At 42.9% G+C, this 12974-nt stretch overlaps 1 protein-coding gene across 3 annotated transcripts in view; it reads left to right on the forward strand.

The window, feature by feature from the left end:
• The window catches only part of PIGN (phosphatidylinositol glycan anchor biosynthesis, class N), an 88985-nt gene extending 87893 nt beyond the window's left edge, over nt 1–1092 (forward strand). For all 3 annotated transcript variants that reach the window (XM_005881792.2, XM_005881793.2, XM_014529649.1), the window contains one exon: nt 783–1092. In XM_005881792.2, coding sequence (XP_005881854.1) covers nt 783–906 — 124 coding nt within the window. In that variant the 3' untranslated portion in view covers nt 907–1092. The remainder of the gene's footprint in view (nt 1–782) is intronic.
• The last annotated feature ends 11882 nt before the right edge of the window (nt 1093–12974 follow it).

The raw sequence follows: 12974 nt of genomic DNA on the forward strand, positions 1-12974 counted from the left end.
GCTGTATTGTTGTTTGTCAGATCTATATCCTAAATTTCTTCCCATACTTCTGAATTTATCATCAAACCATGTTCTGTGTAGGCAGTACAATTTCTGTGTTTAAAAGACAACCGAGAATTGACTGTTGCTGGTAGACAAGAAATGGGACTGAGTAATTTTAAGAGTATTCATTATTCTTTTTCTGGAAGTCAGGGAGACACTAGCTTTGACGCTGAGATTAATAAAGAGATGTGGGTTTTTGTTTTCTCCTTTGTTTAGATTCCTTGACTAAAACTTTCACTTCACTGAATTTGAGTTTGGGTAACATTTTTCTTTCCTTGTGGCTGGTAGTTTTGTCAGAGTACCTGTAACTTATGTCAGAGTGTAGACTGGCATGCTCTAGAGTGTCAGGATACTTAACTGGGGACATGTTGGGGAGTTTGTGGATATTGTTCAGAGGATCCAAGGATTAGGGAACATTATCTTTATTTTTCTAAAAGCTAGATTTTGAAATTCAGTTTCTAAATTCAGTCTGAAATTCAGTCTGTGACAAAGACACAGACAGTCACTGCTAATACCAGTCAGACATTTTTATAACATGCTCCAGTTGTTGGAGACATCTCAAAATATTACTTATGTTCATCACCATTTCTATTACAGATTTGTTTCTTAACATTTTGATATCTATTTCAAAGTCATTGGCATCCTTTGTAATTCTGTGTACACAATCATTACTTAGAAGAATCTTATGCTCTTCCTCGTGTGTGTTCTCTCTGCCTGTGACATCTTTGTCTCTTCTGCAGCATCAGCCACTACGTGATTGTCATGTGCATGACCATCGTTCTGGTGTTTCTCAACGGCCTGGCCCAGCTGCTCACCACAAAGAAACTCAGACTGCGTGGCCAACCTAAAAGCCACCTCATATGATGTCACCGAAGCATCCTTCCGTATCTGAGTCCCGTTTCTCATTCTCCTTTGAAATTAAAAGCTTATCAAGGATTCAGAAGGAAGATGGGTTTTGATGTGTGGTACATTCTGCTCCTATAAAGAAAATTACACGTGGAATTCTGAACTTACAGGTTGTCTGGAATAAAGGAGCTTCCATTTTCTTTAGTTTCTGCATGTGTTAAATTTAAATAGTGATTATGTCTGTGGAAAGCCCGGTAAAGCATTCTCCAGGTTCATGTTTTCCCTTGAGCTGGCAGCTCTTCTTTCTGACAGTTCAGAGCACCTGTAACCATCTGGTCCCCAACCTTATGGCTCCCCGTATCAGCAGAGGAGAAGTGCTCCTGGGGGGGCCTCCCCATCACTTCCCGAACCAGTGCAAGGGCTGAACCTGATCGAAATCTCCAAGTGGCACCATCAATATTTATCAAGTCTCAGAACTGGTTTTGCAGATAATTCAAACTACTAAACGGTAACACCAGGAAAACTATCAGGATGTGTTATTTAAATTTACTAAAGCTTCCCTAGAAAACAATGTTTGCAGGTGTTTGTAATTTTTCTTCAGAATGCAACAATATTATCTTAAGCATCTTAGTGCTGTTTCTAGGCTTTTCAAAGTCAGCCATCTAGATGCAGGTTTGACCTTCACTTTTTTCTTTTTTATTTCTGGATTCTCATGGAATTCCTGGAGATAGAAAAGTAGAAAATGCTTGGTGTTCATGTGTTATCCATTGAGGGGGAGGAGGGTACATAGAAGGATTTGTTTTTAATTATAGATTCAGTATTTGTTAACCCCATAGCTTTTACCATGTATTGTTTTGACAGAATTCTTTAAATCCACGGTTAAACTTTCTGACAATATCATATGAATCAGAGTTAAAATTGCTTCTCTTTCTGTTTGTGAGATTCTAGCCCAAAGGCCTAAAGTCATCTAATTAAATTTAAATTTCTATTTGTAAACTAATTCTTAGGGACAGAATATTTTGAGAGTAATTTTTATTTGGCTTTTTCATCAAGGGACCTTTGCATGTCACTATAGAGTTGGCCTTTTGTTCATGGTCTATCAGTAGATTTTGGCTAGTACTAAGTTACATTGGTCTGAGTCCCATTTTAAAAAAATAATTGCTTTTGAATTAAGTTGTAGCATTTCTAGCTCACATTAATGACGAGGCCCTCTGCAAATAAAGTTTTCAGATTGGCAGGTTAGTGAATGAACACAATTTAGAAGATTCAAAAATCAGTTTGGCAATATGGACTTTCTTAATTTCTGTTTATGATGAAGTATAATTATAATTTATTTATGATAGTACTTCATGGTATACCAGAAAAAGCATTACAGTATAAAAGAAAAGAAAGGTGTATTTTTGTCATTGTAAGACCTCATGCCTCGGTTTGCACTGTAAAATCTAGGGGGACCACTGAGGCGTGTCGGCAGACAGTGACATTGGCAGAGAACCACCAACTTCCTCATTATCTCAAAGGATTTTTAATCAGTTTTTCCACAGCTCAGAGAAAATGGACTTTATAAACACTTAACTCTTTTTATATCATTTTTGCCTTTTCCTTTTTCCAGATTTTCAGAGGAATTAATGAATACTTTATTACAACATTGTAAAAGGTGCTCGGTGCTTTATCTTTATTTTGCTCTTCACAATATATCTTTGTCTTCATATTGTTTTGAGTCAGAGTGAGTTTACAAAGCAGGAGTTCACGCCTGCAGCCACACGCTTGCCTTGCTGCACTGTCTGGACCCCTCAGAATCCCCAGCGTCTGCCAGATGGGCCTTTTCTGTTGCTCAGCTTATCAAATATTTTAAAGTGTTTTGAAATGCTTATTTTTGTATTGAATAAAAGAAAAAATAAAGAAGAGATAAGTAAAATGTATTTCTGTTTAAGGCATTTACATTTTCATTTTGACTATGAGTACCAGATTTCCAAAATAAGACTTACACATTTGCCGAATAACACTCTTTAAGTTAGGAATTGCTGTAAGAATTAAGTGGGTGTATCCAGTTAGGAAAATATTGAACCACAAAAAAGCCGTGCTGTGTCCCATGCACCGAGACACAATCTTGGAGGACACCCGAAGGACTTAGGAAGGTAACTGCAGCCTGTCCATAACTTACCAAGTAGATGACATAATAGAAAGGCTTCTCTGGTCGAATACATTTGAGAAACATTGAGATAGCAGTATGCCAAAAATGCCCACTTGCTTGACCACAGACCCTACCTCAAAGTCTCCCTTCCAACTGGTAAACACTTCTGAAATGTCCCCATATACTTACTTTGCACTTAAATCCCCAGTTTGTCATACTGTTTTGAAAAAGGCTGTTGTCTGCTTAATTGAATCTTGTTTTCCTGAGAGCTGGAAAACTGTTTTCATTTTTACCCTTAATGTGGGAAAACTTTAAAATGTACTAGCAAGTTTCCCTGCCTCTCTCTAAATTATGCCTGTTCTCATCTGGTCATTCCTGTGGGAACCTTCGGTACATCCTCAGCAGCCCTGTTAGAATTTGTGCCAGGCATTGTTCTGCTTTATAAATATTAACCCATTTCATCCCTGTAACCTGTGAAGGAGATTATACCATTTTACAGATGGGAAAACTGAAACACGGGATGATTATAAATAACTTGCCCAAGATTCCCACCACTAGTAGGAGGCTTTCAAAAAAAAACAAAACAAAAAAACACATTAATAGTTTACCCCTAACATTCTATTCTGGAATCAGCACAAGAGCATTTGTGGGTTTTTGCTTCTGAAAATGTAGTCACTGTGCCTAAGCAGCTGATGTGAAAACTAGACTTCTCAGTTGTGTGCGGGTAACCAAGTATAAATGGTATAACTAGGACATATACTTTTGAAGTTGCCTACGTGTATACAAATGGCATGGGGCACTCTGGCACCAAATCCTTAACATTCATTTTGAGGCATAATGTCAGCTGTCTCCAAATGGCACATAAAGCAAAAAGAAGTGTTTCCTTCCTTTTGAAAGGAAGTGAATATTGGCTGTCTGTTTTTAAGCACTTGGAAGTTTTTTAAAGACCTAGATGCCCAGAGTACACTTAGTATAGTGGCTTGAATGGTACACCCCCAAAAAGATATGTCCACATCCTAACCCCAGAACCTGTGAATGTGACCTTATTTGGAAAAAAGGTCATTGCATATATAATTAAGTTAAGGGTCTTGAAATGAGGTTGTCCTGGATTATCCAGGTGGGTCATAAATCCAATGACAAGTGTCCTAATGAGAAAGAGAAGAGCAGAATATACAGAGGCAGAAATGGCCATGTGATGATGAAGGCAGAGATGGGAGTGATGCTGCCACAAGCCAAGGAGCATGGAGCCACCAGAAGCTGGAAGAGGAGGAAGGATCCGACCCCTAGAGCCTTTGGAGGGACCTCGGCCTGCCACTACCTTGACCTAGGACTTCCGGCCTGGGACTGTGAGAGGATACATTTCCATTGTTTTAAGCTACCCAACTTATGATAATTTCTTGAGCAGTCCTTTTTTTTAAATTGATTTTGAGAGAGAGAGAGAGACATCAAGCATTGATTTGTTGTGCCACTTATCTATGCTTTCATCGGTTGCTTCTTGTTTGTGCCCTGACCGAGAATCAAACCCAAAACTTCGGTGTATCGGGACACATTCTAACCAACTGAGCTACCTGACCAGGACCAATAATGTCTTATGACAGTTCTAGGAAGCACGCATTTGGGGAGATGGATGTTCAGAATCATCAGCTACGTGCTGATGGCATGCCAACCTCATCATTCTAGGTCACGAATTTGAGTACCCTAGTTCAATTCACCTTGCCCTGTGAATATAAAAATATTTGCACATAAACCTGAAGGTAGTTAATTACTCTTTCATGTCTCCATTGCTGATGATTTGGCTTTTCTGGAACATTCTTGCCATATTTTCCTGGAAGTAGTAAAGAAGTCCTTACTATTTTCCCTTCAATATTTTTGGTATCTATGTGTCAGGACTTGAAATGAGAAAGTTGAAAGCTTGTGTGAAGTCTGGTTGTCGTTAATGTTGCCCTGAGGGGCCTGCTTGAGAAGAGCCACCCTCCCCACCGCTGCCACATCCCTGGCTTCGTCCAGACTGCGGAGGAACTTTCCCACAGCAGCCCTCCACACGAGTCCTCCCAGTGTTGATCCAGACTTGGCAGAGATTAGACGTGCCACCGCAGGCCCGTGACAGGGCCTGGCACTCTCACAGGAACATTCCCTGGGCCTGGAGTGAAGCCTTCCTTTGTTAAGCTGTGAGTCTTGTATAATGTTAACTGACATTCTGCTTTATAAGATCTTATCTCATGTCAGTCTGCTGGCGGCAGCTGCTGTCCTAATGCTTCCAGGACCTCGGAGGCTGACCAAACTCACCGGGGTCTGAGATGGAAGAATAATGAGGTGAGGGCCTGTTAGCCATCCCTTGGGTCTCTGCATTTGAGAGCTTGTGTGATGGGTTCCCTGGTCCCTGTCATTTACCTGGTGGACCTGCTCCTCCAGGAGGCTGCTGACTCAGAGACAGAGCTGGCTTCATGCGTTCAGCCCAGTGCAGTGAACACTGGTGTGAACTGCAGATGTGCGACTCCTGTCGCTGCATTGGCTGTCTAACTAAAGGCTGGTCAGTGCCTTTTCCTGCAAAGGACTCTGCCCTCTCTCCCCATTCCTGGTTGTTCCTCCCCTACTCCCATCCCCCAGCTGTTGTGACTGGCAATTTGTAGCTCCGGCCTTGCTCTTGAAAATATCTTGAGGTGCAGCAGTCACCAGTACCAACATCCCATTCCCCACCTCATCAAATTCAACTTTTGCAGATTGAGCCAGGTCAACTGGCTGTCAATAGAGCAATGCATTTTCCTTCAAGAAAAGTCACTTCCTTCCATGCATTTACCATCCTTCCCTCCCTCCCTCCTTCTGTAGCTCCCTCCATTGAGCCCTTGTGTGTCCCCTCTGAGGTTGGATTAAGGGACCTACAATGGTTAGAGATCCCACCCTGACTTTACAATCACCCTCTCAGGCTCTGCAGGTGGACAGAGGAGTTAGAGCATGAGAAGAGAGGTGGGGGGGATCCAATGGGTTCCCTCGGCCAGTTTACCTGAAAGGGTCAGAAAAAAATGAAAAATGGTCTAAAGCCATCAGAAGAATGGACGTTCCTCTACTTCCTCCAGTGCTGCTTTCTGCCCTTTCCTGTCCCAGTCAAAAGTGTGTGACTGCACGGGAGGAAGACGTGTAGAAAGCTCACGTATACTGATCTTAGCAAGGTCACCAGCAGTCCACGTGGCCCCACCAGTGGCTGTCCCTGTCTGTGTGGTGCTTGACCTCCCCGTGGCCTTTGCCTCTGGCCACCATCTGGAGCTGTATGTTGGTGCTGTCTGCACATGGAGAGACCATGGCGCTCATCTCCTGATCCCAAAGACAGGCACATTGACTTGCTTTTTGGGGAATGGGGTATGTTGCTTTCAATGAAGGTGATTCTCCTTTCTCCTTCTGAGGGTAACTTCCTTACTTGGGAAGCAAACCCCAAACATTGGCCTTTTTTGCTCCATATTCTAAGGAGCTAAGAAAAGAGAATCAAACAGTCTACAAGGAACAGTGGCATCACTTACTTTGGAAACTCCAGTGACTTTGTAGGTTCTCATATAGACCATTGTCAAAATGGCTCAGAATTCTTATCCTTTATTGCACAATGCTTTTCAGTTTGAATAATTAGAATCATGATATAGCCAAGGAAGAGTATAAACTTGTTCTGAAACTTTTAAGCAGAAAATTCCTGAAGCTTTGTCAAGGCTATTTTTTGCCTGCTACTACTACTTAAATAATTGCATTTCCTTTAACTAAAATATTTGTAAAGTCCTTTAATTTTTTCTGTTTCTTTTTAGAGCAGATGGTCTAGAAGGTCTAAGCCTGCCCAAGGATGGTTTGATTTATGCTTTCAGACTTGCGACACCTTAGGAGGAGAATCAAGCCCGTGGAATCCCTTTGTTGTATTGATGCTGCTTTGAATCTCTGCTGTGACCATTGGCAGAGAGAGACCCCCAGGAGGACCAGGTCCGTAAAGGCAGGCGGCACCTTGTCAGGTATTGTCATCGCCATCATTTCTATTAGTAGAAACAGGGGGCAAGAGTTGGAATTGACTCTCCCAGCCGTTCAGCAGGATCCCTGTGGATTGTAGACTCGTGGGAGCAATAGCCTGGGGAGCACAGACTAAGTGATGCTATTGGAAATGTAATATGTGCTGTTGGGGGGAAAGTGCATTTTAATAGAAATAACTATGACCTTACTGTCTTTTTAAAAGCTCGTCCCTCATCCCTCGGGGAAAATCCTTCTCAGGCCACACTGTCTGCACATTTGCAGTAGTTATGGCTCCACACCGGTCTGTGATGACAAGGGTGTCGCCTCCTTCTTACTTCTCTGGCAACTTCTGATGGGCTTGTCAAGTCTCCAAAGCAAATTCCTTCTGGAATGTCTTTGGACAGTGACAATAACAGAGCCAGAGCAATGGAGGCTGTTGGGATTCTCCATGTAAGGAGAGTATATTGGGTACGTTTTGAAGCAATAATAGACATTTTAAAAGTAGATTCCTCTCCAACTAGAAAGGTTTGGTTGTTTCTCTCTGCTCTTGTGCCGGTACCATATAAAATCATTGGTTAGTTCTTGGGGCCATGCAGTCTGTAGTAATGAGACATGAAATTTTTCACCTGCTTCTGAAATTCCAGGAGGGCTCAGATTGCTTAAATGTGTACCTTCTGTAGAATTGATCATCCTCGGTCTTGTTCACATGGGCTGTTCAGAACTTTCCTTTTTCTGGGGGAAAGGTTCCAACAAAGGGGAAGATGGGCACATCGCAGTGAAGTTGGGGATGATGTAGGGAAGGTGCTTGCCTATCAGTCTAGCCTTGGGAACAAAGATCATCGGCTGGGGGGGCAGGGGGGAGACAGGGCCACTGCAAGCCCAAAAAATCCTGAAGGCTTAATTGGTTATGCTCCTAGACAAAAAATCCTTTCTCTCTCTCTCTCTCTCTCTCTCTCTCTCTCTCTCTCTCTCTCCCACACACACACTCAATGGACTACAGCTGGGAACACTGAGTTAGCCAGATGCTGGACTGAATGTGCAAACATGGAGCGGAAACTCTGGGCAGTGGCTGTGATCCCAGCCCTGCTGAAGACAAGTAGGGCTTTTTCAATGGTGGATGGAGGGAGGTGGAACCTTGGAAGGGAAACCCCTTAATGTTGCCTCATCAATAAGCTTTCCATGATTCTTCATCCTCCCGTGGGGGCCTCAGGAAATTCTTATTTCTGTGGCACCTCAAGAGGCCCTCTTCTACCAGCAACAGGTAGGGACTCAGAGGACTCCCCACCGATAACACTTTTAACACCAAGTTTGTGGTATTTGTTACAGCAGTTCCTGGAAACCAATACAACGTTTACCATTTCCTCTACAGCAACCCTGCTTCAGAGCCCCGTCGTCTCTTGCTTGGATTGCAGCAATAGCCTCCTGTCTATCTCGTCTCCCTGTTTCTGGCCTTGCCCCACTCCCTGAGGTCTTGTCTCAACACGGCAGCCAGAGGGACCCTTTAAAAATATAAGTCAAATCACATTACTTCTTTTTCAAAAACGCTTCAGGTGCTTCCCATCTCATATAGAGTAACACCCACCATTCTCAGACTATAGAGTAGGGGTGGGCAAACTTTTTGACTCGAGGGCCACAATGGGTTCTTAAACTGGACCGGAGGGCCGGAACAAAAGCATGGATGGAGTGTTTGTGTGAACTAATATAAATTCAAAGTAAACATCATTACATAAAAGGGTACGGTCTTTTTTTTTTTTAGTTTTATTCATTTCAAATGGGCCGGATCCGGCCCGCGGGCCGTAGTTTGCCCACGGCTGCTATAGAGCCTACTTCATTCGGCACCTTTTTACTTGTCTGACTTTACCTCCGACATGCCACTGTAGTAACAGTAGCTTCCTTGATGTTCCTTGAGCATACTAGCTATGTCCTGTCTCAGGACCTTGCACTTGCTATTCCATCTGCTTGCACTGATTGCTCTCCCCTCCCTCCCATAGCCACATGGCTTATTCCTTCACCTGACAGATAGCCAAATGGCTTATTGCTTCACCTGAGAGATGAGACCTTCTTTGACACTTTTCAAAATACCAACCCTCCAACCTCACTCACTCGTATGTCCTAGTCATCTGTTGCCCAGGGCAGGCCTTTAGCTGTAATCTTACTTCCCCATCCTAACTAACTTAGGTAGGGCTGCAAAAGCCCCGAAGTAAGGAAACAAAGAATTTAGAAATATATATAAGGAGTAATCTCGCTGTATAAGTTGTTCAGGCTTTGGATCTTCGAATCCCCTGAGCCAGCAGCGCTGCTTTAAATAAAGGGTTTTTCCTGAATCTCCGGGTACTTGCTGTGTATTTTCCAGTCGCCTGGTAAATTCTGCACCGCTTCCTACTTCCTCCATGGTGCACATTAGCTTCTGACATATGTTTTCTTGCTTGGCTGTTCAATTGTCTATCCTCCCTGTGAGGACAGGAATAGCTGAGGTTTTTTTCACTATTGTGTTCCCAGTGGCTAGAAAGGGCTATGGCACATAATGGATGCTGAAGAATATTTGCTGAAGAATAAATGAACCCAGCATCCCAAGTTAGTTTTATATGTACACACATTTTACCTCATTAAAAGCTCATGCACTGAATTGTAATAAGCAATCACTGAACTCATTCCTTGATTTCATTCATATTCTCTGGAGACAGGATGCTTTCCCTTTTCCAAATGTTACTCTGGTGAGCCACCGAACCAAATGTTGTGATGGAAGTAACAGGACTCTCGCGCATTCCAGAAAGGGAGGCCTTCTCTCCATCTCTGGGTTTCCCGTTCCCCTATCTAGTGGGAACTTGATATTCCTTTAAAGGGCATTTCCTATCTAACAGTCTTTGACCCCAGCTGTGGGTTTAATAAGCTACATCTGTCTCATTCATCCCCCAGCTCTGTGGTCCATCTCTTCTAAATCTTCCTCTCCCCAGTCACTTCCTGTCACAGCAACCACTTCAGAATTAAACTCCAATTCTAAAACAAATGAAGCAAGGCAGGAAGGCGGAAATGAATCACAGGCATATGGGAACAGTTTTGTTTGAAAGCATGATCAGCAGTCTTTGCAAACAAGCTGTGGCCATATGTAGGGGGAGGGTGCGGGGGAGTGTTTAAAATATAAGTGATAAACTGTGATAAATGTCTGAATTATAAAGAGAAAGCTCACTAATGATTGGCTTGGCTATAAGAAGTGATACCTTGAAGCTATCACTAAGGAGAAAAGATATTGCTGTATCTTCTTTTTTTTAAATCAAAAGACCCCTCAGGGGTACCCTGTGGTGAATTAAAATTCTTTTCGTTTTTTTAAGAAACCTGGTTTGATTTAAGAGAGGAAGGGAGAGGGAGAGAGAGAGAGAGAAACATCAATGATGAGAGAGAATCATTGATCTCCTGCCTCCCGCATACCCCCTATTGAGGATTGAGCAGGCAACTTGGGCAAGTGCCCTGACCAGGAATTGAACCATGACTTCCTGGTTCATAGGTCAATGTTCAACCACTGAGCCACACTGGTTGGGCTGAATTAAAATTCTTGCTGTGTATCAGCAAAGAAACTATGGACAGTTGGTTGAGACTTGTTTCTTGGCTAAAACCTAGGTCACTTGAATTCAAATGTATTGGTATAACCAATAGAAATTTATTCTTAGAAACAGATCTATTGCCTCTAAGTTCTCATCCCTAAGGAAGAAAGGAAAGGCGCGCGCCCGTGTGTGTGTGTGTGTGTGTGTGTGTGTGTGTGTGTGTGTGTTTCATTGACTGACCCACTTAATACTATTTATTTAGTTCTGACCAAGCACCAAGCACAGTGCTAAGCACTGGGTGTTTGATGGTGAGCAAAAATCCTGCATATTAGGTGGTAAGCAAAAATCATTACAGTTCCTCCCTCATGGACTGTACAGTCCAAGGGGAACATAGTAATTAAATAGTCATGCAAACAAATGAAAAATAACAGCTGTGGTTTGTGCTACCAAGGAGAGCAGCAGTCTGTGATTCTGTGATGGGTGGATGCCTGACCTAGTCTGGGGAATCAGGAAGGGCTTCTCTGAGGTGATGATTGACTTGCAGCTGGGAGAGTAGTCATTTAAGAGGGGACATGAGGGTGCACAGACAGTTCAAGGCTGAAGGGGTGATGCATGCAAGGGCCCCAGGGCAGGCAGGGTTGCAATATAGTCAATACAAAAGAAGAGAATGAAGGGCAGTGCCTCTGGAACTTGGTGGCGAGAAGTCAAGAGACAGGAAAGAGAGGTAGTAAGGGGCATGACCACCCAGTGCCTTATCGATTATGCTAAGGGTTTTAGTTTTACTGTCAAGAAGAAGCATTGGAAGGGGGAATGGACAGTTAATCAAGAGCATGTTCCCCCTATGCTTTCTCCTCTACCCCTCCGTTCAGGGTCACAGAAAACGTGCTGGAGGGAGGTACATGTGGTAACAATTGGTTCAGGCGAATCAATCTCTCATTTGACCAATGAGTGATTATTACGTGGCCAGCACTGTTCTAGGTCCAAGGGAATGGAATATGAACCAGAATATTACTGATCTCCCCTCCTAAGGTTTACAGTCTAGGTAAGAGGCAACATGCATTGTAGTCACATGAATAAATAATTAATTGCCATTGACATAAAGCAACAAAAGAAAAGTATAGCAATAACTGTGGGTGGGAGTGGGTGGGGAAGCCTCAAGGAAGGTTTCCACTGAAGGCAAAGCTGACTAAATATTAATGGGAGGGTTATTGGAAGGCCACTGGGAGCTTCCATTAGGTTCCTGTTTTCTACCCCCACCCCTTACTTCATTCGGTGACCTTGACTCATGCTTTCTTCCTCTGTATATAAACAGCAGTGAGTGGTAGCAAGGTCCAGTGTTCTCTGGCAGAAACACAAAAGCCCCCTTGTTCGGAGTGGCATGGCTGTGAGGCATATGTGGTGATAAATGAAACAGTGAACTACCACGTCACTGGGCAGCTCTGATGTTGTTCTGTGTCTTTCTAATCCCCCAAGAGGGTAGCAGTATTGATATTTCTAAATTAACACCCTTTTCCTTACTAAACCAATTACTTCCAACATGTTACAGTTCATCACCCCAAACCAGTTTGTTTGTTTTTCCAATCAGTTGAAGACAGAAAACCCATAAGCCGTTTATCAGTGTGTGATGCTGTTGGCTTCTCAGTGCCGCCACCAATTTGGGTTCTCATCCTTCTTCGTACTCTTAGTCCAATCTCTTCATAAACTAATGTGTTTACATAAAAACAAGCAGTAATTCTCATTTGTGTATGTCGTGTAGAAACCAGCCAGATCATAGTTCCCAGAAACCTTGGGTGTGGTTGGTTGTTCCTGAAGATAAAGCCTCATGTTGTTGTTTCTCTGAACTGACCTAGCCCTTTTCCGAAAACACTCCAACCAGGTGCCTACTGTATTTCCACAAAGGGCTATTGTGTGGCTTTGAGTTCTAGCTGAATCACTCAATAGTACATTTAATATACTTGATCATTCTGATTGAATTCCACCTCAATCACTTAACATTATATATCTTGAACAAGTCCCTTAAGTTCTCCAAGTTTCCCTCTTTTTTGTCAGTAAAGGATAATTATATCTGCTCTGCCCTTTTGGTCTGGTGTGAAATCAAATGAGAAAATATTTGTGAGCATACTTTGTAAACTCTAAATCAGTATTTATGTGTAGGACGCCATTATCACTACCAGGTATACAGGATAGAATCGGATTATTGACTCGTTCCTCACCCCTTCCTCTAACTATGCCATTTGCCATGTGACTTTGCAAGTCTTCTTTGAAAGAGGGAGGATATATTCTCCTGTCTCTTGACTCTAGTTTGCATTTATTACTTTCTCTGGCCAGTAGACTGCAAAGCGGCAGTGTGTAGTTCTGAGCCTAGGAGCCTGGTGTGTTTCTGGTCCCAGGAAGAGTGCTGGGGTCCAGCCCCAGCAGGTCCAGGGGTTCCCAAAGGT

Source organism: Myotis brandtii, unplaced genomic scaffold, assembly GCF_000412655.1.
Source record: "Myotis brandtii unplaced genomic scaffold, ASM41265v1 scaffold69, whole genome shotgun sequence".
In the NCBI taxonomy this organism is placed as follows: Eukaryota; Metazoa; Chordata; class Mammalia; order Chiroptera; family Vespertilionidae; genus Myotis; species Myotis brandtii.